This window comes from Limanda limanda, chromosome 16 (assembly GCF_963576545.1).
Source record: "Limanda limanda chromosome 16, fLimLim1.1, whole genome shotgun sequence".
In the NCBI taxonomy this organism is placed as follows: domain Eukaryota; kingdom Metazoa; phylum Chordata; class Actinopteri; order Pleuronectiformes; family Pleuronectidae; genus Limanda; species Limanda limanda.
In genome coordinates, this window is record NC_083651.1 from 3,734,434 (window position 1) to 3,761,429 (window position 26,996).

General features: G+C 42.8%; 1 protein-coding gene across 1 annotated transcript; it reads right to left on the minus strand.

Annotated features, from left to right (window-relative positions):
- Window positions 1-1,345: 1,345 nt before the first annotated feature.
- On the minus strand, window positions 1,346-26,635 carry calcrla (calcitonin receptor-like a). Its single transcript, XM_061088675.1, has 13 exons — window positions 26,539-26,635; window positions 10,501-10,609; window positions 9,108-9,264; window positions 8,653-8,763; window positions 8,027-8,139; window positions 6,444-6,535; window positions 6,232-6,358; window positions 4,964-5,117; window positions 4,808-4,868; window positions 4,581-4,647; window positions 3,687-3,905; window positions 2,870-2,911; window positions 1,346-1,692 (listed from the first exon to the last, which is right to left on the minus strand). Exons 2-13 carry the CDS (start codon window positions 10,573-10,575, stop codon window positions 1,477-1,479), a joined length of 1,434 nt encoding a protein of 477 aa, XP_060944658.1. The 5' UTR covers window positions 10,576-10,609; window positions 26,539-26,635; the 3' UTR covers window positions 1,346-1,476.
- Window positions 26,636-26,996: the final 361 nt, after the last annotated feature.

The following is a 26,996-nucleotide window of genomic DNA, read 5'->3' on the forward strand; positions in this document are numbered from 1 at the left end:
CGGAGTAGAGAACGTAAATGTGGTGCAAATTTAAAGAAAAATTTTAAAAATCTCAATTTAACTTCAGTGATAAAACTTTCTCAGAATTGAAAGTTTCACATTATTTTGACTTATTTTTAAGCATTTCCGCTCCTCTTTTCTTCTCAGAATTCAAATAGCTTGACGTTTTTTCTGCTCATTTCTTTAGCACAAGTTAAAAGTGTGATCGCTCATCGCTCACTGTCCCCAAACTTGACTTTTATAGTACGACTGCACTGTAAAAATAATAGGAAACTAGAGCATTTCATAGCTGAAGCACACGTAAGGTATCTGCTGGGTGTGTCTTCCCAAGTTACAGGAAATTTAGTGGAAAGAAACTAAATGAGACCAACATGCAAACCGACTGGATTCAGCTCATTGGTTTTAGCTTTGTCTGGATTAGAGAAAGCATGTAGAGGATGGGCCCCATTTCTAAAAGTATAGCTGCACTATGAAGGAACCGATTCATGGCTCGTACCAACCATACGTCAAATTCCACCATCTACCTTCTAACCCCCCCCCCCCACAGTGCTGTTTCCGGTCTGAACATCCAGTCGTGTTCACATCACAGAGAGCAGGAGAGTAAAGGCTGAAGACAGCAGTGAACAGGAATGTGATGCGTTTATGTTCAGCGGAGCCGGGTCACCGTTACATTCAAGTATGACGAGCACACATCGGATCACACGTGACTTCCTGGTGGCTCCTCGGTGACAACATCGTGTGGACAAGTCACTTTACAAAGAACTAGACCGTGTGGATTCAAAGGACGCACACACATGACAGGAAGGGTCACTTACAGTAAAACACACGCTGAGAAGGTTAGCATGATGAAATCTCGTCTGCATTGACTGCACATGAAGGAACAAACTCTAAAACAAACAGGAAACGCTCTTAAAGGTCGAAATGACTTCAAATGTGTATTTAATTGACCGATTGTAACTTAATGTAACGCCAATAAATACTGTGCGGTATTTCATTCTGTTTTCATGTATTAAAACAAAAATATGGTCATGATAAATTAGGTTGGATATATATGAAATATATAATATATGCTTTAATATATTACGATGCACCTGCTGGACGTCCTGTGACCTTTCAGGCAGGATTTCGTGGTTTGGCACTGAAACCAGGTCAGAAGAATTTACAGTGAAACTAAAGGCGTTGTGTGCACGACGTGACCACGTGAGGAGAATCGAGCAGCGACTGTCCGTCCGTTTGAAAAAAAAAAACATTTCATCAGCATCTCAGTCCGAGTGAAGCGCTCCAGCTGCACGTTGCAGACCAGAGCTCGGCTCCCAGTTCAGTTAGAGGGCCTGTGGCTGTGGTGGCGTTGGATGAGAGACGGGGTTCCCACACGTTTTCCTCTCTCCTTTCCTTCTTCCACAGAGCTCCGAAACATGCTGCTGTTTTTTTTTACGGGTGGGACAGGATGGGTAGAGTCTGATAAGCGTGTCCCTGTCAGGCGGGGGGGCTGTCTGACTTCAGGCCGTCTGAGTCGTGGCAGCTCTTCCCGTTCATGTGTTCACTGTGGCCGTCGATGCTGTAGCAGCCCTGCACCTCGGTGATGGAGGAGGCCGTGTAGGAGGCGGAGCGCAGGGCGTCCGAGTGGTTCCCTATGCTGCTGCCAAACTGGATATTGTACTGGTTCCAGTGCCGCCTCAGAACTGACTGCACCTGACCGGAGAAAACACACATTTCAGTTATTAACACAACTGTATTGGGATCATCATCAGGAGTCCGGAGACATTTTCAATTTGTATTTCTAAACCACATAAATGTTGTTTGGGGTCTTTTATTCAGCACAACATTGACTTTTTGACCAGACAATTTTTTTTTCAATATGAGATAGTGTTTGAACACACTGGAACCAAAAAATACACAAAAAACACAAAATTATATGGAAAATTGTAACCATAAACAAGCTATACTCAGCATTTTGAAATAAAAATCTAGAAATTAGTACATAAAGCATTAAGTACTCAAAAGGCACTTCTGGCAAGAATGAGTGTTATAATATGGGAAATATATTTAAGTGTGTATTTCCAGACGTCAGTATTCATGATTGAAAATCAACAATTACTATGTATTATATCACCTCAATATTAACAGCTATGTACCACTTCAGATTGTCCATTGTCACAGCGACTGTGACCTTTGACCTTTGACCTTTGACCACCAAAGTATAATCGGGTCATTCTTCAGGCCAACTGAACATTTGAACCAAATTTGAAAGAATTCTCTCCAGGCATCTTTGAGATATCTTGTTCACAAGTACACAAGAATGTATGGATGTGCGTACAAACATCCCAAAAACATAATATCTCTTTCCTCACAACTCACCCTGAAAATACACATTGTCAGTTTATGTCTAGATTCCAAAGTTGAGATATTAAATAGTGAGTCATTAAATTCACACACTAGACAATACAAATTACTATTGTAAATAATCAAATGTGAAGAATATTTCCTAAAATGTGGAATTAGTCCTTTATCACAGTGTTTTGTTCTGACTTCCTTTTCATTTCAAATTATCGTATTTATATATCGGGACTAGATATTCTCTCCTCTATTCGAGTCCTCTTCCTTTCAGCTGATTAAGTGGCTCTTGTAACACGTTCACTTCACACGGAGACAAGCTCCTTTGTATGCAGATCAATCACCTGCATAATTGAAAGCAATCCGTGACGGCTGGCCGACAGTAAACATTATTGAGTCTGCAGCGAAGCCCCGGGGAGCTGAGGCTGTTTGGACATGAGACTCCTCATGTCTGTCCCTGATCACCAAGAGGACAAAATAAGTGGATATGTGCACGTAGGTCCAAGTATAAACATATTCAAAGGGTAAATCTTACTTCTCCGTTGAAGAAGCAGAAGATGGTGGCCACCAGCAGACCCTGGAATGAAAAGAAAGAACAGATCTCAGACCTCAGTGCCCGGTCTCCAGCTCCAGCAGTGGATAGTTTATTTGTGGATCAGATTCTTAGGGTCAAACTGTGTTTTGGAGGCGATTCAGCCTGTTGCTCAAGATGTTCTCTGCCCACGCTGGGCAACAACAGGACGGTCAGATAACACATCGCCAACATGCAACTGATTTCACCCCCCCCCGTCCCTCTCTCTCCGCTCGGATAATTCATGCCTTCCTTCCTGCTGTTCTTCACGGGGGTTACAATATAAACAAAGTCTCTTCAGGGACCGACGGGGATGTTTTGCTTCCACTAAACGTTCTTACGAAATCTCGAGGAAATGAAGGGGCTTGTTCCCTGAGCCGTTGATCTGGTAAACATCTCTACCACAGGGGGAGAGAGATTCATCGTGAATCATAAACACGTAACAAGGACAACAGGACTTTACACACGGGAACATTTGAAATACCAATCTAAGAATATACACACCAGGCATGTATTTTAACAGCATGGCATACGTTTACAGCTGTGTGTTTATTTATAACTCCACAGAGGAGGTCGTGCACCGGTGACTTCTTCGTTGGTCCGGCACCTAACTCGGTGAAATGTGCAAATTCATATTCTTTCCTTTTTTTTAAGGATTCACAGAGACGTGTAGGATCCATTGGCTCTGTCCGAGGTTTTTACAATTCCCGTTTGTAAATGAAATGTTCCAAGAAGCTGGAAATCAGTCACACAAACCCAGTCTGCTTCCCCATGGTCTCACCTGGTAATGCATGAGTATGTGCATGATGTAGTCGTAGATCTCCGAGGACACCCGTCCCTCCGGCTTGTAAGGCAGCAGCACGTACTGGATTCCCAGAAGAGGCACCAGGATGAGGGTGGCTCTCACCGCCTTCATGTACAGACTGGACTCCGCCTGATGGGTCACCTTCAGCTTGGTGATGAGCACTCGCACGATGTTCAGCAGGAAGAACAGATTCACCTGCGGGAGGACAGCTGGTTTGAAAACTATAAAAAACGACTAAAGAATGTGTCAATGAACAACAACAGAATACACCAGACAGTGAAAGTCAAAGCTCTAAAGAACAGGCTGCTGGAGGATCGGATTTCACCTCGGTCCCAAATCAAAACTATAAATGAAACAGCGACAAAGTCTATATCTGCCGTGGTTATTTTGGAAACACTCGACAGACTCGTACTCCTTCACATTTGAAAACAATATTAATAACGGCCGCACAATCCAGTTCGTGAAGGTGAAACAAAAAAGTGTGGAAACATTTGTGAAGTCTGCTCGTGAACATTAAATCCTCCGAAGCGTCTTCAGGGACCCTGGGTTCTCTGAAGCGTGCCCGGCTCTACAGACAAGCAGGATTCCTTGAATGCAAAGTGGGCCTGGGGACCAGGGGGGGGGGGGGGGGGGGGGATCCTCAGAGAGGCAGAGGCATTGATTTCACAAGATAAACACAATTATGTTTTGCATGTTACGAAACTGCTTCCTGTCCCCCCACAGTGTCCACTCGGAAAAAGACTAAATCAGCTTTTCGATTTCGCTGCTCGTTGCACAACAAAAAAACATGTAACGTGGACCTAATCTGTTGCTCTAAATTAATATTTCTTTCATTTGCTTTGCTCTAATCGATTGATACCCGATTCTCACCAGCAGAGCAGCGCAGATGGGACCGTGGATGATGTAGAGCAGCGATGTTTTGGAGCTGATCCAGCAGCTGCAGCGGGAAGGAGGACAAAGGAGAGGAGGAGTTTACACAACAGTGTCGGTGCATCGCATGACAGACGACCCACGCTGCAGATCAATGGGCCTTCGGAGAAATGGATCTGCATGAACAGGTCGGGAGAATTCATGCAGATCAGCCCGGAAAGACTTACTTGTCATTGTAGTAGTAACTTCGAGCAACGGCATGTATGGTCGCCGGGATGAGAGGAAAGCCTGCAAGATAAAGTGTTATGTTGATAAGCATATTAGCTGCTACTTCAGAAATACAGAACATGCAGGAAATTGGGCTGTAATTATCTGTTACACACCCCAGCCGAGGAGGTAGTACCACATCAGGTGCTGCTTCTCAGCGAACACGGCCACCACGATGAGCGTGTGCAGGTAGATCCCCTCACACAGCATCCAGAAGTAGTTGCAGCCAAACAGGTAGAGATGAATGAATTGGGAAACTTTGCAGCTCGTCTGAGGAAGAGACACGTGCACATTGAAGTCAGACTTTCACAGGTTTAGGGCATTTAATCAAATAATGATGTTATAGCGCTAAAATAAATAAACAAAGGTTTCTGGAGCCGTGTTTAACCTGATTTATGTTTAATTCTTAAACTCAGATAACAACCCTTTGTTATCTGAGTTTAAGAGTTTAAGCTCAAGTTGAATTTGTGGCGGAAACAATGATATAGATAGATAGATAGATAGATAGATAGATAGATAGATAGATAGATAGATAGATAGATAGATAGATAGATAGATAGATAGATAGATAGATAGATAGATAGATAGATAGATAGATAGATAGATAGATAGATAGATAGATAGATAGATAGATAGATAGATAGATAGATAGATAGATAGATAGATAGATAGATAGATAGATAGATAGATAGATAGATAGATAGATAGATAGATAGATTACTTTATTCATCCCCGAAGGGAATTAGGTCGTCATAGCAGCCGGTATATTTGAATACAATAAAATACAATACAATAGAATAAAATAAAAAATATTGAGGTAGAAAGAATAAAAACAGAAACACAAGATAAATAGATAGATAAGGTGCAGTGGCAAGATGATGGTAATAGTACTGATGATATGATGGTAATGTTATTGTTAGACAGTATATAAAAATAGTACAGTATATATGGTATATAATATAACATAATATATATTTATATATGATAGTAATTATACCAATATAATAGCAGTATATAGTAATAATGGCAGCAACAGTATATATAATAATAATAGTAAATATAATAATAATAACATGTACACATGTATAAATATGTGTATATACACTTTTATATACAAAGAATATACAGAGAGTATGATATAATATAATATGATATATAGTAGAGGTATAAATATAAGTATTTGACTATACAATAGATAATATAATATACTATGAGTGTAAGAATATGTAGACAGAGTGTGCAAAAGACAATATTATTGTATAAAATGATATATAATATCAATATGGTTTATATTAACACATATCACACATGATGTGAAGTAAGTGTTCCAGTATATGATTGTGTAGTAAATGATTAAAGAAGGTAAATGAACCCATCGACTCACTGGATTCCTCTGAACCAGCTCCTGGTTGTTTGCCACTGCTGTCAACAGGATGATGGTGATGACCGAGTTGAGGACGAAGGAGAAGAAGAGGTTTTTGTGAAGCGTGATCCTTTGGCAACTCAAACTCCTGCAAGAAGACAAACGGACGTCACACCACCGTGCTGCTGATTTACACGAGGGATTAATGTGCTTGGTGAGGTTTGTTGGCTCACTTGAAATGGAAGAATATTCCGAGGGAGACGAGCAGGGACGTCAGGGACAGTCCGTGTCCTATGAGCGCCAAGTAGAAGAGATTCATCGCAGTCTGGGAGGAAACGAGACACAAATGAGATGATCTGGATCTCATTATGACTTCTGCTGTCGTGAGACAATCTATCACACTAGTGTCATCGGGATGTTTGCGTTAATCCACTGCACTCGTCCTTTTTAGTCCAGGCAAAGTAGCGTTTTACGACCGACTAATTGTAAAAGAATTTTTTTCAGCATAGATCATTTCTATGAGGTGTCCAGAACAACATACTAAAAGTTCTAAGAAATCCTAGTTGAGGAAATATGTTTAATTCTCATCAAAGTGTGCCAATAAGGCCCGGCAACAATACACCCCAAAAAGACTATTTTTTTCGTTTACTCCTATCAAAATAAAACTTTACACAATGAAAGTAACCATGAAAGGTAACATTTTTTGTATTACAAGTTTCTTTGAAAATGAATTTGAATATGCAAATGACCTATACACTAATCGACTATGCCCCAAATACACCAAAATAGGCTTAATTTTTTCCTTTACTCCTACCACAATAAAACTTTACATAGTAAAAGTATTTATGAAAAGTAACTTTTTCAAAGTTTCTTTTGAAATGAGCTGGGTGTATTTTGGGCATATTCGATGAGTATAGCTCACTTGCATATTAAAATTAATTTTCAAAGAAACTTGTAATACAAAAAATGTTACGTTTCATGGTAACTTTCATTGTGTAAAGTTTCATTTTGATTGGAGTAAATGAAAAAAATAGCCCTTTTGGGGTGTATTGTTGCCGGGCCTTATTGGCACACTTTGATGAGAATTAAACATATTTCCTCAACTAGGATTTCTTAGGACTTTTAGTATGTTGTTCTGGACACCTCATAGAAATAATCTATGCTGAAAAAAATTCTTTTACAATTACTTCTATTTTTGGCTCCAAAATGGGTTACTTTGCCTGGACTATTTCCTTCCCACACCAGTTTATGTAACAGAGAAATGTTAGAGTACAATTTATCAAATTCTAAATTGTGACTCTGGTCTGAAAGTGGATGATAAAGGAGAAACGTCTCCTTGGTCCCTGGAGCCTGTTGGACTGTGGCGACCCCCTCAACCTTTCCCACTGATCCCAGTTCTGCAATGTAAGCATTGGATAATTCCAGTTGATGGATTATAATGACAATACTCAACCAAGGTTCCCATGTACACTTCAGCCTTTTAAAGACATGGAGGTCGTGGGCTCCAGACGTGGAAATTCCACGGTAAACAGAGAACGAATTCCTCTCACTTAACATTTCATTATCTTATTCCTGTGCCCCCCCCTTTACTACATGTAATCCAACATGAGCCTGACATTTGTGTTCACTTGTGTTTTCATGTTATCTGATGTGTGTAATGTGCACGTTTGTGACCTTTTTTGTCTCCCATCATCACTGGAAACCACACAGTGCACTAACGGCCTTCAGAGATCCAATATTCAAAAGGTCAGCGATAAACAAGGACTCGGTTCCTCTGGATATTCGTGTAGTGTTAGTGAATCTTAAAGCCACTTACCACTCTGACTTCGCTGGTGTGTTCATTGCAGCGGGTGAAGTTGGTCCATGTCCGGTTGCTTTCGGGATGCAGGAACCAATCACCGGTGTCAGTGCAAATCTTTGTGACCATCTCTGCAGGTAGAGATAATACATAGAGTAGATATGAGACCACAGTTCCCAGTGTATTCATATGTGATGGTTTTGATCTTTTTTAATCCAAACTCTGATATTAAACTCATCACTCAAGTGATGAGTTAACTAGATTAATTATTTTATCTCGCATTAACTCAGGTTTGATTATTTATTGTTTTATTGTGAAAGTCAGGCTTTTATTTTGTGAAAGTCTGTTGCTGACTGCTGCAGAACAGGAAAAAAGAAAATAATTGGCGGATAAACAATCGAGTTAACTCATCACTTGAGTTAACTCGATTAAAACGAGTTAACTTGCCCAGCCCTATAAACAATGTAAGAAAAACCCAACTTAATCCAGTCGTGAGGTCCAGGGTCATTTATTGTAGTGTTCAGACTCTAATGCATAGTTTTGATGTCTGTTTCCTGTTCTCCACTATAGGTTTAATTCTTCTAAATGAATCAAACACATCTCACCAATATGAAGGAATAAAAAGTAAGAGCCTCATATCTCACCTGAAGGATCGAAGTCCTGGAAGTAGTCTGGGCAGTTCTGCTCGGAGACGACCCCGGCCTTGGTGTCGTCCCAACACAGCCAGCCGTCCCACGTCCGATTACACAGGTGCTCTGGAACCGCAGAGAGCTCGTTAGCGGGCTTTACCGAAAGCAAGGATTCAATACTGTATTCTTTTGTTGTGTTTTTCTAAACTAATGAGATCAAACTCCTTGTTCTTTCCGTCTGATCCTTCCTGAAACCCTCAGGTTCCTGTGCACACTAATTGCAAACTACTACTACTAATAATACACCAGTATCTCCCAATGTGTCAAACCCAAACCTTACATTCTGCTTATTAATTAGAGATTTTTTTTGAAATACATTCCAATTAGACTGAAGCAGTTATTTGGACCAGGAAAACATTGAATAGAAAAAGCTTGAAGGCAAGAAGTGTTTTTCAGTTATTTCTTTGTACCTTGTCGGCCGTGGGCGCTGTCCTTCATTATCTTCTGATAGCACTCGAACTGGGCCGTTACGATCTTGTTCCTGGTCAGTCCGATGTCGTGGTAGACGTTGGTCGGATGCTGGTGCTCATGAGTCTCATTGACGCCCATACTCGCCTGCACGAAGAACTGCAAGGGGAGAGAGTTCAGAGACATTACTCTCAAGTAGGAACATCATAAAGTATACTAGTGTTGATGAGGTCTGTGGATTGTGCTTCTCCACATGCATTCCTTGTGTTATTATATTAAATTCAATACAGAGTTTATCACTGTACTACACCGTCTGTACATATCTTCTGTTGTAAATAAAATTACATTTTCTGTGCACTGTGGTTCTCTTTTCCTAACTCCTAACAGCGTCTCCTTCACATCTTTCCTTCTCCTCATGACGCTTGTGGTCAAGTGGTTAGGAAAGGAGAGGAGTTAAACTCTCTGACTGCAGCCCAGGTGAATGTTAGTGTCAGGAAATTCCCTGCGGTTGTTCCAGAAATATCACATTCACAATAACCCGAGGTCTACGTGACCCTGACCTTTGACTTTTTGAACCACAAAAATGAAAACAAGCTCATCCATCAGTGTAAGTGAACTTTGGTTACACATTTTTGAACGAATTCCCTGGAGGCGTTCCTGAGATAGAAGAACGGAAGGACAACCTGGAATCATCATACCATAGTCTGCATTTTTAGATCAGGGCTGTTATGGGATCAGATTTTTATTAAATGATTATCGTGGCCAAACAAGAGCAATATTACAGCAATATCTACATGGAATTAAAATAATAATTGTGATATTTGTGCATCCCAGACGGCTCTGAGACAAGTATATCAGTAGTATTTCAGTTCTTTTTTTTATTTTGTTGAGTAAAGTTACTCTTGTTATTAACCTAATGCATCTGAATTCTACATTGGCTGTGTGTTATGACTCAGTGGGGATGTATTACAGTGAAGCAGTCATCTCGCCCTGCGTCTGGAAACCGGGTCTCTAACATACACAAGCTTCCATTAAATCTATTTGAGCCTCATGGAAAATATGACATCAATTCAGAGACACTGCCAACAACAGTTTGCAGCTTTTATTTATTACACAGCAGATAATCCAATCCTGAAGCGGCTTCTTATTTCTTAGTAATCTCCAACATACAATAAACAAGTCCCGAAAAGTTTCCAAGTCACAGCTGAATATTAAACTACAGTAGTTATAAATAATGTACGTACTTTGATTCTTTTCTGTGAATCATAAATCTGAAGGAGACAATAGATCTGTCTTCCACCAGCTGGACACATATTAATTCCAGCTGCTCTTATATTTATTATATTCAGTTTGTGTGTTTTCACCACTGGCTTGTGTGTCTGTGGACCGTCCTACCTTTGTTACGTCACACAACAGAATGAGAGACACCACCCAGCTCCGCCCGATGCTCTCCATCTTCCTTCTGGACATGTCACAGCTGCTTGATGATCGGCCAGAGACAGACCTGGAACAGAGAATCGACTGTTGAGCGATATCATCGGAGTGAAAGATCATTTCATTCACAGCGGTTTTCTGTTTCTCCAGCTGTTGATAACAATCACACATATTCGCTGCGTTAACACTTGGTTACGTGTGCTCTTGGTGTGTGTGTCTCAGGCCTGGTCAGCCTTCACACCACAAACACAACATCAACAATCGCAGACACACAACATAGACGCCCTCCGTGCTAACATGCATTGCTAACGATCAATACAAAGCTTGAGAGAAGTACGTGGGAGAAGAAATACACAACCACATGAGCACACACCAGTTAATTTACCTCTTACTCCTCTTTCACATTAATTACCAGGATTAATTTAACTAGTTCCTGTTGATTAAGTGTTTGTTTAAACACAATTTTGATTGGCTGGTGCCTCCATTGCCTCATTAACTCTGCTCAAATATAATAAATAACTGAACAGTGATATATTACTTGTAAGAAAGTGCCACAATAGAAAACACACAAGGAAAAAAGGTTTTCTATCAGTCTTGTGGTTTTAAAAGTCAAAAGTGTTAGTTTATAATGATTCTGATGGTTTATCTTCTGATCCCGATCCTGTTTGAGGATTTCTGTCTGATTTATCATCTCCAAAATGTCACCGTTACGTCTCCACAGCACATGGATCTACTCTGACCTGATCTGATCTGGGCTAGCTATCATGAAACGTGAGGTCAATACCAACAAGGGTAGGATTCTGGCTCAAACAACCACACGGCTGACAAAACATGTCGCTGGACTCAACCCAACGTTTGGCCGCTCATCACAGAAAGTCCTTGTTTCCCTGACACAAGTCGTGTAAGCACAGCTGAGCTTCTCCCTGCTGCTGCTGCTCTGTGAACCACACACAGGACAGCTGTTTAGTGGGATGGTCTCACATCTACGGGACACATTTCATTTTATAAAAGGGACGGTGGTGTCTCGTCCAAGCAGAATCCTGGAGAGGCGGTTTGCGGCACACAGCTGCAGGCCACACGGATTCCATGTCACGGCTGCTGCGTACAGCAGATGAGACAAAACACAAGTGGAGACATTATCCCTCAGGTGGTGAATCTCTGCACCACTGTTCAGGCAGCGTAAGAGAGTTCAAGCCTGCGTCAAAGAGCTCGAGCTCCGCATCTGCTCCACTTCATCTCCTGGAGAATGTGGAGACTGCCACTGACAATTTCACATTATCATATTATCCGTGAACATCGCAGGATCTTTTTATTTCCTGCAACAGGTGACGACTGTCACTACAGTTTGCAGGAAACGTGGTTATTTATCATCAACGTGACAGTTTAGAATCCGAATGTTAGAAATAAGCAGGTATAGAGGTATATAAAGCAATCAATCAATGGGTTGCCAGGGAACGTCATATGGAGATGTGCTCACCGAGAGTTTGAAAAACACATAACTTCGATTTAATGAGGACATTTACATGAAAATTGTCTGGTGGCTAGTTTCATCCACTATGTGGGGTGTGGGGGTGGGCTCGTCAACTATATATTTGCTCTCCTCCTGGTCAGAAGGTGTTTTACTTGGTTTGCTGCAAGCTGCTATTATTGTGGTAACATTCTTTCTTCCATCTCATCCTCTTGACATGAACCAAACCTCAGCTGCTCGTAGAAACCTGCACCGGTCCAGAACATCTCCGTATACTCTCGTTTCCAAACAGACCTCATGAATCGTCTCGTATGAAGTCAAGCAGATTCGCTCAGCTTCCACGTTGCTGAAAGCTGGAAAATTAATGAGCCACTAAATAAGGAGGAGGCAATGGGGGGGGTGGGGTGGGGGTGGGCATCAGTCAGCCCCTCACTGGGGGATTTAGAGCCTTTGATTCCCACAACTCTTCCCCGCTGCTCCGTCACCAGAGGGACCGACCCGGTACGTCTGTGGGTCTGTTTCAAGTTAAAACTGCATTACACTGAGGAGAGGGAGGGAGGGGGGGGGGAGGGGGGGCTTACTGAAAGTGGGACTGTAAAACATTATAGTGACATGCAAATTAGAAACAGCCAGGGAAGAATCAGCTGCTCGGCAAATGCGAAAAACCCTGCAACACACATATACACACAGGCACACACACACACACATGCACGCACACACACACATGAGCGCTTGCACGCACACACACATGCACACACACACACACACACAGCGCTCTACTTTGCCAAGTCCCCCAGCTGTTTCCTGGCAAGAGCTGAGTTTCATACATTAGCCGAATGATACAGGGGGATACAACTTGTCAGATGGACACACACACACACACACACACACACACAGACACACACACACACACACACACAAACGTTAAAGAATGTTTTCCTTATAGCTGCGTGAACGTTGCCTTTAACTATGTTAGTACAGATTTGTTTCTCATCCCCCTTTTGTTTGTCTGTTCCTAATTTAAAGTTCGTGGTCCCACAGAATAATTTCATTTTTACCGCTGGTTGAGAGGAAGTGAACCCGAGCCTCTCGTCTCGATGGAATCCATTTGTCACGGTAGGAATTTCCAGCATGACATTCTGTTCATTTCTGCCCTAAATATCATATTCACGATGGAAAAAGAAGCGTACATGTTGAGCGGTTTATGTTATTGACCGGAGAAGATCAACACTAGAAGCTTAATAGTGATTGGGTTTGATGCTGCACAGCCAAAAGAGAGAGAGGAGCAAGGCCTTGTTTCCAATGATAGAATCCTGGGTAATGAGTTCCATGAAAAAAGAGAGGAAGGGTGTTTAACACAGTTTTTAATTGTGTGTCCGATACCAACACCGACCTCTTCTCTCATGCAGAATGTCACTAATTCATAACCCAAAACCTTTGGCTCCAGTGCAGGAAGCAGTGGGACGTCCAAGGCCAACATGAACCGTACTTAGGGCTCAATTAGAGTCTCTTACAGACGTGTACAGCTGCGGACACCACGGAAGCACAGTTGCTCTTATTACTTTATAATCCACTTTGTGTCCGCAGATACGGACATGTTCCATATATACCCGGAAGATCTGCACCCACGATAATGCATCTATAGCCTAATTGATTGTGTTTGTGTCGTTAGAGCAATGTACATCTTCAATGACCCCTCTTGCGGTAGTGGCACATTAAGCAGACTAAACAAAGCAGGATGGATAAAACCAGCCTCAAGGTCTTTGCTCACCAAGTTCGTATTTTTTGGGAAGTAGGAAACACAAATCTTGAAATAAGAAGTAAAACTTTGAGTCCATGTAATCCTGGGAGGCCGTCAGGGAGGATTGCAGATTCATCTTCTGATCCTGTTTGCTTCCAAGTCTGTTTCAGAAAGTTGGTCCATGTTTGATTTGTTACCAGCGTTAAAGCCGCTTATTAAAAACAAGACAACAAAGTGCTGTTATCCATTTAATCCCGACGGCTCAAACTAACACATTGGACAGACGTGGAAAATGCAGCAAATCAAATCTCTTGACAGGCAAAGGTTTCAAAGTCGGATGTGTAAACGTCACCGACACAACAGGAGATCATTTTTATTATCAAACATGCGAAAAAGTCTGGCCGGAAAATACAAACTTGTCGTGCAAAGACCGTTGGCCCCTATTTCACCATTTTCCTACTTCCAAGAATTAACTTAAGCTGTTTTCATTGACTTTGGCTAAAATTCAATGTTTGTTTTTTCATCTACAGTCATGCTTCATTTGTTGCCAACTAAGATTTCATGTTTCTCCAGATGTTCCACAGCAGGAGTTAGAATTGTGACTTACTTCTTTAAACACAAAGTTTAAAAAGAGACATTTATAACGTGTGTAACCATTAAGAAAAACGATGTGTTGCTTTAACTGTTTGCAGCTTCGTGAAATTCACGCCTATATACATCAAGACAGTGAGTTCCTCTGCTGACCTTTCCCTGGCAGCTCCAGAGGAAATCTGTGGGAAGAAAACTCATCTTCTATTCCGAGGCTGAATAATATCTTCTACAGAAGTCAAATAACTAGGTTTCATGTCACGTCAAAAACAGATTTGCATTTAAGTTCTTGCCTCTGCTCTTACAGCTTGATTCTGTTGAAACTACAGATCACAGCACAATCTCATTATCTGCTTCTCCTACCAGGACACAGATTGAAATACGTCCACAGCCATGTGACACCAAACAGATAAAGACAACAACAAACAAAAATACTGAAAATCCTGATACATCATGATCCATGAGAATGTTCTCGCATTTCAAAGCACTTGATTATCGATCTGTTTGGTTCCCAATTGAATCCAAGCAGGCACGATGCCCTCTGTGGGTGGTCCACTATCATGTGTAGTACCTCAGTGTTCCACACAAGTGGTGAGTCACGTACACTTTGCACAAGGGCCAACAGAAACATACCTGGAAAAACAGCCCTGTGCATAACAGCTGCCGTGTTCTCACCCCAGTGGCAGAGCTCAGCCTGTACTGATCAACTCCCACTGTCCCCACAGACAGGATGTTCGGCGCCCCACACTCCCAGTTCCATTCTGTGGCATTCGGATGTTCATTAGGCTGGTGAGGGCCCATAACATCATTAGTGTCTTATTGTACAGCAGGATACAGACTTAACAAGCGAGGGGGAGAAACCCGGAGAGGTGATTAGGTTCCTGCATGCAGGAGAACAACAATCGATACATGAAGTGTGTGCTGCTCATCTGCTCTGGTTCACGTTGTCACTATTACTCCTCAACTCAGACTTAAATACCCCCGAAAACTTAGATATAACTGCCAACAACCATGTTCTGTGTAATGTTGCCCTGAGGAGAGAATAAAGTGTGTGTGTGTGTTGTGACGCAGACGACTGTGTTCTGTGTTTTGGTAATTTGTCCGTGCACACGCTCACATTAGCTGTTGGGTCCCTCCCTGTGGAAGTGTTGGCCCCTCTCCCTGTTTACAGAGTGAGACGTCTCTGATCAGCGGTGATGTAAACATGACGTCCAGGTTTCGGTGTTGTAACGTCTATCAGAGCAAACACACAGTGAGCTGTACTCAGCAAGTTACCAGCTGAGGAAACTGGAGGAGAGCTGGCCGCTATCAGGGCATTAAGACCAACAACAACAACAACTTAATACGTTTTTTAACAGCTATGTGTGATATTATCACTGTATGGAAGTGATGCCATCCTGGTTCAGGTTCAGCCGTTTGAAAAAAAGGAAAATGTACAGAGAATTTACGCTGAAGAACTTATTTTATTTTTTATTATCTAGTTTGTGATTCATAACTGAAATAGAACACAAATAAATATAATTCCCAGGAATACACAACAAGAGCACTGCCAGATGGAAATATTGCCAAATGTCTTGGCAAGCTCTAGAACTTCTTCTCTGTTCTTAAAACAGTACAGTGCCCATGGCAGTATAGAAAAACTGCTGTTTGGAAAAGCCAGAGAAGAAGAAGAGATTACCAGGGGAAATAAAAATAACGGTTTTATCTGAGCAGAACTAAAAACTGTTCTCAGACACGACCTGCTGGTGAGGTCGGCCGAATCGGATACAGAGTTCAACACAGCAGCAGGTTCTCTGCAGAGACGAGTTCACAACAGCATCGAATCCTCCGCATTATTCAGGCGAGAGGTGGAGCAGCCGGGCGCAGCAGGCGGAGACAGGAAGTGACGTATTAATTCTGCTGTGGAGATCACGTGATTCTCAAACACAGACTCCAGTGTCGGCTTTAATCTCCACAAACCCTCTAGACATCTTCGTCTGTGTCTTTTACGTTTGGGCTTTTTTTAAGGGTGATATTAAAAATTGTTTAATATACATCGCCCTTATCCTGTAATACTTGTGGCAGTGCACTCGAGCAATTAAACCACACTCATGAAGAACGCCCCTCGAGAACACTGCTTATTTCCTTCCAGTGCAAATATGAAGAACATTTTTTGTTTTTATTATTTAATATAGTATTCTTTCCGATGTGCAGAGACATTGGAATGTGTATTTTACTAAAGCACTCCGGGGCAGATGCATTTTTAAAACGCGGCCCGCGGCCTCACCTTCATCCATTATTTGTCTATTTATCGTGTCTGAACGCTCTCACTACACTGACTTGGTGACACAGTTATGTGTTCTGCACGGCTCACCAGTCATCTCCTCCTCACATTAACAAAGAGAGAAGGAGTGGCCTATTATGTCTAACCAAGGCCGAGCCTGGCCATACTGTACATGTGCTGAGAGATGTTACATAACTGTGTTTCTATCGAAGAACAAACTGGGATCCGCTGGATGAAGCGTGCTGGTCCACCCGCCCTCCGGCAGTATTACGATACATAAATGCTTCCACTGACATTTCAACATTCTCCATATACAGTGTACTACATCTTATTATATGGATCTCTAAGTGCTTGTGATTAAACTCCACTTCCACCCTAATGTTGAGAACAGAAAGGTTGTTTAAAAACCACAGGCTGGGAGAAGTAAAGGACCAGTGTAACCACACTGACAACTCTCACAACCAGGAAAAGCCCAGTTTTGTAAATACTAGAAAATAATGTTTAACCAAATTCTGATCATGTAATTAGTTCTTATGATAATTTGACTATATTTTCGTGCAGGTTTAGTTCATGTTTTCACTGCTTTAAATAATCTTTAAATAAACTTTGATCCGGGATCATCTGAGTTTGTTTGTTTGTTATTTAGCAGGATGACACAAAAACTACTCAACTGATTTTCATAACATTTTTGTGGAGGCTTGGAATATGACCCAAGGATGGACTTTCTGTTGCATATGCAGATCAGGGGGGTGGATCCGGGATTTCTTTCACATTTTTTAACATTGTGAGATTTTCAGAGATTTCTCATGTATCGGTAAAATGAGGCATGTTGTAATTTGGTCCTGATCCACATAAATAAATGTAGGGAATTCAAATAGTTTCAAGACGGTATGCAGCCTAAGTGTGAGTCAATCTGAGGCTCCCTAACCCTAACCCTAAGCCTAACCCTAACCCTAACCCTAAGCCTAACCCTAACCCTAACCCTAACCCTAACCCTAACCCTAAACACGTTAACAGTTGATTATTGAACGGTTTAAAAATCTATCAAATTTAAACATTTAAATAAAATCTTATACTTTTAGAGACGTGGGTACGAGACACAGGAGATGGAGCGATCGAGATAACACTGAGACTCGTGAGTGGTTTTAATATTATGGCAGATCTGAGTGCGGTTTAATAAACTGTCTGAATAAAGAGTTCATCAACTCAGTCACTTGTGTTCACCGAACCCGGGACATGAGCGCAGACCTCATACAAGCCTCCAAGCTGCCAGGGGCTTCTCCAGATGTCAGAGGAAACAATAACAATCCCACACAGATGCGAGGAAGGAGAAACCTCCTCAGCTCTCCTCCAACCCAGCCGCCCTCACAGACGCACACAATGTTCTCTGCATCGACATGGCAACGGGGGAGGGAGGGGGGGCGGGGCTCCAGAGGTCTCGCCGCGTACCAGAACCCAGATGTCTAACTGTTCGTGTCAATGCATTTACTCCTTGGTTGCCATCGTGCCAACATTCCCAGGGCGAGCACGTGGTTCTACTTACAGCTATAGTGCTGAGAAGAAGAAACAGGCACTACGCTTGAGCTCTAATGAAGGATGATGCTCATACTGGTGCTTAATATCGTTACAACAAATGATGCCAGATGCAAAAACATACAGCCCGTCACTGTGGTCACTCAAACCCTAGAGGCTATATGGTCAAAGGGCGGATGATACAGTCAAGTGGCCTCAGGAATTATGAAAACTGAAAGACTGTCGCACACGATCTTCCTCCAGTAATCGTGAGGAGGGACGGATGGTGGATGTAAATGTGTCAAGCAGAGTTCTTGTCCCTTCAAAGGCCGAGCATGGCTATAAGCTTTACTTTTAAACAGTGCCCAGTCCGACAGTCTTTAAATAACCATGATAATACCCTGATCATTTTCTAGGGTAGAATTATTAAGGGGTTTCAATCTGGGCTTTGGCAGGATCATCAGACTGTCAACAGTCGGTCTGGGAAAAGGTTGGGCTATGAATTCTTCACCAATTTAGTTTTCGGCTTGGACATCTACGGTATCGTTGTGCACCTCTGGACCAGTGGGGTTGTGCTATGGCTTTAACGTGACATTGTGAGCAGTGAAACAAGCTGAAGACACAACACTGACATATTATCACTTTATGTGAATAACAGTTTTCAATTAATCTGTATTTTGTTCTGCTTTTGAGATGAGATTTACTTCCAGAACCAGAGACGTTATGGAAGTGAGTGCTTTAAATAGAGAACCAGTTGTACACATGGTTTCTATAGGACGGGTTCTCATCCTTAGAATACACAATCTGTAAAACTGGAATTTGAAGCATCCATTATAAAAAACAGTGACATGCAGGTGAGTCACAGTGGAGTATGCGATGGCTTTTCAAAACACCACGAAACAGCTGAAGTCCTAATGATGTCAGATATTCAGCGTCAGAACTCCTCCCTTCGCTACGTGAGTCAAATACACAAAAAAAAAAAAAAAATCTCTTCCAATGTCGCCAGGGGAACCAGAGTGAGAACCTGCCAAACACGGCAGCGTTATCAAAGAGGAGCAGTGGACCCAGCTCACAGATAAAGAGATGTTATCTTGTCACGACAGCTGCTGGACATCATAAAACTCGGTCCTGAGCACCGGGGCTTCATTCAGAGCCGAGGAATGGGCAGACTCCATCTGTTTGTTTTTTTCTCCATTTTCTCCAGTAAACCAAAATCAAAGTTCTCCCACAGTTCAAGATGATTCTGGGGAATATGATCATTCACTTGCTCAGCAACATGTACATGAAAGGATAGATACCTGGAGCCAGTTAGCTTAGCTTAGCATAAAGACTGGAAATGGGAGAACAGTGGAATACAACTAAGTACATTAATTTTTGTGTAATATTCTGGATTTTTCTTCTTCACAAGAAATATTTTACTTTTTACTCCATTACATTCATCAGACAATTCCTGATTAAGCACCAGTGGATCCAAGTCATTCGTCTGCAGAGCCAAACAAACCAATTCACACCTCTCATGATGGGTTCTATTGAATTCACGGTTTCAGAACAAAAGCTTGAAACATTTTTTCCTTTCTCTGGTGTTATATTTTGCAGATAGAGCAGGGAAGCTCGACCTGATCGCAGATGGTCACTCGAGACTCATCCTGACGCCAGGTGTTCTTTACAGATGTTAATACCCGGTCCAAGCGAGCGCTGAGGCTCGGTTCATACCCAGGTGTTAAGAATCGGTCCTGAGACCTCTGATCATAAGTGGTCGCCTCTCAGTTCAGGTGTGAACCGTGAGTAAGCGTTTTGAGATCCTGTTACTCAGACACCAGTTGGAAGTGGTCTGAGAAGCATGTGGCCGCATTCTTTTCAGAATCCTGAATCCTGAGCCACATATGAAGGACCGCTTACTCCGCTGAAGTATTCCCACAATGTTGATTTATGTTTCCTCGCTGCCACAACATTAACACACCACCACATGATGATTTTTCGAATGGCTTAAATCGTGTATAGTGTAGTGTGTAGTGGATCTCCGTGCAGTGCATTGATTTATGAAGCCCCTTCCTGGCTCTGCTCTCTTTATCTCTCGCTCACTCCAACAGAAACACATTGACGACAGACACATCTGTATACTGATATGGAATCTACTTCATTCGGTCTTCACAAATAGAAATAACACACATGTTGTTGTGTGTATATGTATATATGTATATGTAGAGGCGTTGGACTAGTGGCAGAAACTTGGACTATGGGCAGAAAAGGTCTCTGGTTTGTCTGTGGTTCGACTCCACGGAGAAACAACAAAAAGACGAACCTGGATTGATCTGTCCAAAAATCCAAGAGGATTCTCCCTACCCTGTCTAGTGCCCCTGAGCAAGGCACCTTACTCCCCCAACATCTGCTCCCCGGGTGCCGTACATGGCTGCTCACTGCTCTGTGTGTCCTGCACCAGATGGGTTAAAAGCAGAGGTTCAATTTCCCTCCTTGAATGAGTGTGCCTGTGCATGTCTGTGCATGTGTTTGGGACAAATAAATGTATCTTAAATATCTTAAATCTTAAATATTTGCATGTACAGAGCAGGGAATAAGATCCGATCACAAGTGGTCCCCAGGAGACACATTGAGGATGTATTTTAGAACCAGGTGAGAGCAGACGAACAAAGAGCTGTCCACTTGGGACCTGGTCTCTCGGGACCGGTGTTAATACCAGGTCTCAGGGCTAAGAGGTTCCACTTGACAGCTTGTTTCACTTTACATTTGGACAGAGGCGGGCTTGACTTTTCACCCCGTTTCCAGTCTTAGCGCCGGGCTAAGCTAACAATAATAACAGTAACAATTCATAAAACTCCTAATGCAAATACAGCTTTTGGATAACACACATGCCATTAGCTGGTTGAGTAGATACCATCACATCTTCCCATTGTGACATACCATCCTTTAGACATGACAAATACACATGACCAACAGGAAGGCCGTCCTCAGATCCCGAGGTGTCGCCGTGGAAAACGATCCCATTCCAGAGGCCTCCAGTCGACGCAAGGGGAAAGCATAGCACAAATAACTGGATAAAAATACACCAGTTAATAATAAACCAGGCATAGATTGACCCCCTGTGTGGCTGCTGCTAATTCTCCTTGTTGGTGTGAATGTAAATGTTTTGATGTAGCTGTGGGGTTTCCAGGCTGCGTGGAAAACAGTCTGACCTGCTGAGCATGTGCTCGCTGCTGCTGAACCTGAGGCGTACAGTACCGTCTGCTGGGAAACAGCGGCTAATTCCACCGATTCATTCCACTACATGGAGCCGCATGTTCACAGGTCACTGGATTCCCTTTGTGGAGTGCTTTTAGTGCACCGACAGGCTGAGAGCTTCACACAATAGCTAAAGCTTTCTTAGCCGGGCTCTTTCTTTCCCTCCCCGATTTCTCTGTCTGATATTTTCTGCACAACAACTGACTGTTGCTTTTTCACAGATTTGACTTTCACGGTTGTGTTTGTTGCAGCGATTAATAGGACATTAAACTGGCACGCCGCCCGAGGGGGGGAGGTTTCTCACAACCTGCCCGAGGAGCTTAAATGGGTGTTTACACGTTCATGCTCTGATGTTATTTGGAGATAGAAACCGTATAAAGTGGGAAATTCAACCTGTGTCATCTGCCTGCAGGCTATCTGTGCACCGATCACTAATCATCACCGTGTTCACTGTCATTCTGTCCATCTGAAAATTACCAAAACTACATATTACACTCATTTTCTACGACATGACCAAATTATACTGACACTAATCAGACAGAATAACATGGAGGAGCAGCAAGGTAGTGAGATCGCTGCAAATTCCCACTTCATCTTTATTCCTCTGGTGGCAAAGTGATACTAAAATCAAGAAATAGAAAAGGGCTGAAAAAAGGGATTTGAAAACTATTTTCTCACAGTCTCATTTTGAACAGGCCATCATCATTTTTTTGCATTTATCCGCAGGGACCACTGGGTCTTCCAGGTCTGGTGTGTGAGTCTGTCTGTGTGTCTGTGTGTGTGTGTGTGTGTGTGTGGTTCCCCGATGGTATTGCCACGATTGAAATAACCCTGGAGCTCGGTCAAATTCACAGCTGTTTTAGAGACGGCCCAAAGGAAGCCAGGGAGGAAAATCCTCGCTGTGGGCCCTCGACTTGACCTCCGAGGGAACGATCCACGTCACGACCGCCCGGCTCAAGTTGCTCTGTAGGCCGCGGGTTTGTGTAACAGAATCATTTAACTGCCTACATGTGTGAGCTACGATGAAATTAGAGTCCAAAAGTCTGAAGGATTAGGGTTTTTTAATTGGTAGCATTTAATCACACCAGCCAACCAAGGATAGGATTATTTGATTTTGTAAAAACCAACACTCGGGAGAGATCAAACCTGAAAGATCAATTTACCATCAGACACGACATGTGAACTCACATTTGAGAAGCTGGAGTAAGAAGATTCAAGACATTTGGTCAAAAGCTAAATCATTTCTGTTTAATTTAGTTTTGTTTGGCCAAAAAATAAATGCAGTCGTGCTTGATGCCCAAATAACAGCCACACAACAGGTCCCACGTCGGCAGTAGATTACATGAAGCTTAGACTATGAAACGGCTTTTAACTTGACAAATGGGCACAAACAAAGGCTTTAAAAGAACAGTGGGGTTATTGAGATCTGAAAACAGTCACATTTATTAGAGTAACATGATTTTCACTTTTACGGGAAAAATCAGCCACAAGGTAGATATCGTGACACTTGACAAGCCGTCCGACTCTATGAAGTCTTTGATTAAAACAGACAAGCAAGATATTGTGTGTTCCAATGTCTTTCATCAACTAGATAAATACAACTTTCCTCTTGAAGTGTCGGGTCTAATAAAGATGATCAAAAACCATCCAGCCGGTCTACACTGAGGTATTCATACAGGTCACGCAAGGAGTTGTGATAATGATCACGTTAAAGAATATGTACAATAAAACCCTGTTTGTGTTTTTGAAGGACAACTGAGCAATTTGGGACTTTTATCAACCTTGCAAACCAATTAACTGCAATAATATGGAGAGGGTTTTTGGCACGGCTTCCGGCCGTCCGGGTTTGACAATAATAACAGTCACATCTTCACAGTAGAGTAAGTTGGCTAATTGGAGATCCAACAGCAATGTCTGACATCTGCTCATAGCAGCAGAAAATACAGGGTGGAAGCAGAGTGCACTGAGTGGAAAGGGAGTTCTTCAAAACCAGCAAATCTCTGCGCCTACTTTAACAAATTATTCATTAACACCCTGTCCTGTAAAATCCAAGAATAGAAGAGGGTAGTTGTGTCTTATTTGGCTGTAAGACCTTTAACTGCAAAAGGAAGTTGGTTCATTACTGCTTCATGAGTAACGATTGTACAGTGCGGCAGGTTCACCTTTGGAAGAAGAGCAGACACACACAAACTCTCTGAGGGACCATGACAATTTGTTTAGCTCACACAAACATGAAGCACCCTTAGAAACCGCAAGCCCTCTTTCCACTGTCCTCTATCCTCCACAAAGCTCGGAGCTCTCACTGCCAACCTCTGCAAAGCTTCTCTGCAAAGCTCCTCAGCTGCTGCATCTGCAGATGTTAACCCATGAAAGGTGCCGTTAGGGACCTTCTGTGTTGAAATAAAAAACTGGATCGGAAAAAAGAAAATGACCCTTCATAATGTATGAGCGGAAAAAATGACCAGAGTAGAATTCACACACACACGTAACTGAATCCAGAGCCTGAGGCGAGTGCTTCGGGACCGGTGCACGTGAAGCCTACATCATTGAGCTTTTGTGTAATATAATAACTTCAGGCTGAGGTAAAAAAAAAACACATGAATACGTGTGTTACTGATTTGATTCAAATGGAGGTCACATCCCTCGGTGAATACATGTGAGAGAGAGAGAGAGAGGGAACACAGCAGTCCATGAGCTGCAGGGTGCAGGAGCCCAGAGCGCCTGGGTGATTTATGGGGGTTAAGTTCCATGAGCATCATCATCACTCTTGGGACTGAGTGTGGGGGTCTTTGTATCAGTCAGTGGAGGTTAGCAGCATTGTTTGTAGGAAGGAAGTCCAACACAATAGCACTGGATTAACTCACATATAATCCCTGCATGGAGCAGGTAGAAATGAAATCATCCCTTGACCCTCGGCTCAAGGCTTGTGCACAGCAGAGCTCCTGTGTGATGGTATCAGCAGCAGCGTGAAGGAGATCCCACTGGCACAGGCCTGTAAGTGCTATCCCACTGGGACCAGACTTATCATACCATGGAGATATCCAGCGCTCTGGAAGCTATGCAGCCACAACCTTTGTCTGCACCACATTTAATAGCTGTTTTCTAGACCCGGGCAGTAAACACTCAGCATGGAGGTTGAAAGCGGTGAGTTGCACGACATTCCCATCGCCCAATCAGCTCATGTATTTAGTGTAGGCCCTGGCAATTGGATGTTGTCGGAGCAAAAAGGGCCTCACAGATCCGTGTGATAGTGCTGCCAACTGGCAGCTTCGACACGCTCACTGTCCAAAGTGTCCTGAGAGGCGACATGCATCGAGAGGGAGGTCCAGACCCAGTTTTATCAGGATTACTGTGTGGTAACAGCAGGGGTGTGCGATATGTATCATCTCATACAATGTCATATACTCATTAAGCAAAAAAACAAACCCTGACAGTCACGTTCTCATGCAGCCTAAGGGACAGACTACTGCACATGTACCCTGAGAGTGGAGAACAGAAGGAATATGGTCCATTACACCTGTAGATAAGAAAGTTAAGCTGCCTATAAATGCATGAATAAAGTTTTAAAATGTATGAAAAAACTGGAGGTTCACATTATATGAATTTACATTTGAATGCTACACTTGGATCCACTCACATGTCACAAATCCTTAGAGAACATTTAAAGTAACTTTACTGTGTGTAGTTTTTTTTATATTGTGCAGGAGGACATTTTTAATCTTTGGTTTAAAGTTTAAAGGACTAGTGTGTAGGATGTAGTGACGTCTAGCGTTGAATTTACAGATTGCCAGCAAGTGAATACCCCTTCCTTCACCCAACCTTTTTCAGGCATGTGGGAGAAGATTTTTTGTGCGATAAATGTTCATGCAAAGTCAATGTAAAGATGAAAATAGACCCACATTTCTTTGGTTATTCAAAACATGTGTAGCTGGGCCCTGAACTGGCGTTGCTTGCGTTGTTACCACAAGTTAACACAAATGATCCTGCGCCCACACTCGCCTGAGTAAGTGAATGCCGCAGCAGATTTTTTAAAACACACCTAAGAATATTGTTTTCCATTTCTTCAATAAATCCTTTAAATGTTACACAGTGGTCCTTTAAAGGTCCATTGGATAAATATCACTTAAAACCTGTTGATGCTGTTTTCTTGTTCACCAATATGAAAGTACTGAATTAAACGGTAACTAATAAATATAACATCCTATGTGTGCACACTCCATCACTGCAAAGACCAAGAGATATCTGTAGTAGCTACACAGCTTCAGCAGAACCGTATCAAATTGACAGGAAGTGTTCTTTCATGTGCAGAAACTCTGACGTGTGAATAACCAGGATGCACTGACCAGGGCTCTGTCATCACCTTCATAATGACGCAGGTGTGTCTTTCCTCAGCCAGGTTTATACATCCAGCTGTAACCACCGTCATCCAATCCTCCTCCTCCTACACATCACCATCACTCAGTACCCTTGTCTCTGTTACTGTCCAGCCCACAAACTTCCAGCTTGTCCAAAAATCTGCCGATTATGTAACCATGCAGATGGTTCATCAGCCAGTGAGCAGGGCTCTCATCAGAGCCTCGGCCACTGAATGGAGCTGAACTACCGCTGATCCCCAACCCAATCAGTGGGAAGAGCCGGGGCACGTTTCACCCGCCATACCCTCCCTCACTGTAATTATTGTTGTTGAATCTATAGAATGTATAGAATGGGTGGATGGGTGGTAAAGTGGATGTACAGTGAAGAGCCAACCAAGGATGAGTCAGCCATGCAGGCGTTAGAAATATTAATAAACATTTTATGATAGCCTCTGATGTGTTATGATCATCTGTGCGCTCATAGAGATCCTGCAGAGTTTTATTCCCATATATTATTTTAAAAAAAGGGCTTTTGCGCATTTCCATGAACAGCTCGAATCCCCCCTGACCAGTGCATCGTGATCAAACCCCCCCATACCACGTAGAGAGGTGAACCCTTGGATATACACTGGGTCTATATGATCGTGCACCGTTAGGACAGAAGGAAAATGCAGATTAAGTGGAGCCGGCTGTGGATGCTCGTATTCCCGGTGTTTCTAACGGACCGGAGCAGATATACCGGTTTGAATAGACCTGGATTAAAAACGCACTTTCAACTCCGAACTGATATTCTGGGCTACAGTTATTTGCAGGATCAACACAAACACAAACTCACGGTGGTAGTGGGGTTTTCAGCTCCTCCTGCCAACGAGGGTATAAAAGAAAAATCCAGCCGCAGCGCAGGAGCTCGAATCCCCGCAGAGAGTCCTCCTCCTGGTCCTGGTCCTGCTCCTCCGGTCCTGCTCCTCCTGGTCCTGGTCCTGGTCCTGCTCCTGGTCCTGGTCCTCACACGGCGGCTCTCCGGCTCCCAGTGAGATCCGAGCACTGGGAGCTGTCACATTGACGTTGGGAGGCAACCCACTACTTCCTGTTACATCACACCCGAGCCCACAGCTGAGAGCTCTCCACTCCCACACGCCTCAGGTTGCAGGTTGGAAAACACTCAGCCTGCCCTCCTTAGCTCATGGGCACTCCAGAGGACATTGTGTTTTCATGCATTGTGTCTTGAAAATTCTCCACATTTTAAAGAAAGTGGATAATAAACTGAATTGAGTTGAATCCACTCCAGAAGTG

Coding starts and splice junctions, on each gene's coding strand:
- calcrla (XM_061088675.1), bottom strand. CDS start 10,575: ATGTCCAGAAGGAAGATGGAGAGCATCGGGCGGAGCTGGGTGGTGTCT. Junction 6,536..8,026: donor ACACCAGCGAAGTCAGAGTG/GTAAGTGGCTTT, acceptor GTTTCCTCCCAG/ACTGCGATGAATCTCTTCTA. Junction 1,693..2,869: donor TCTGCTTCTTCAACGGAGAA/GTAAGATTTACC, acceptor TTCTCCGGTCAG/GTGCAGTCAGTTCTGAGGCG.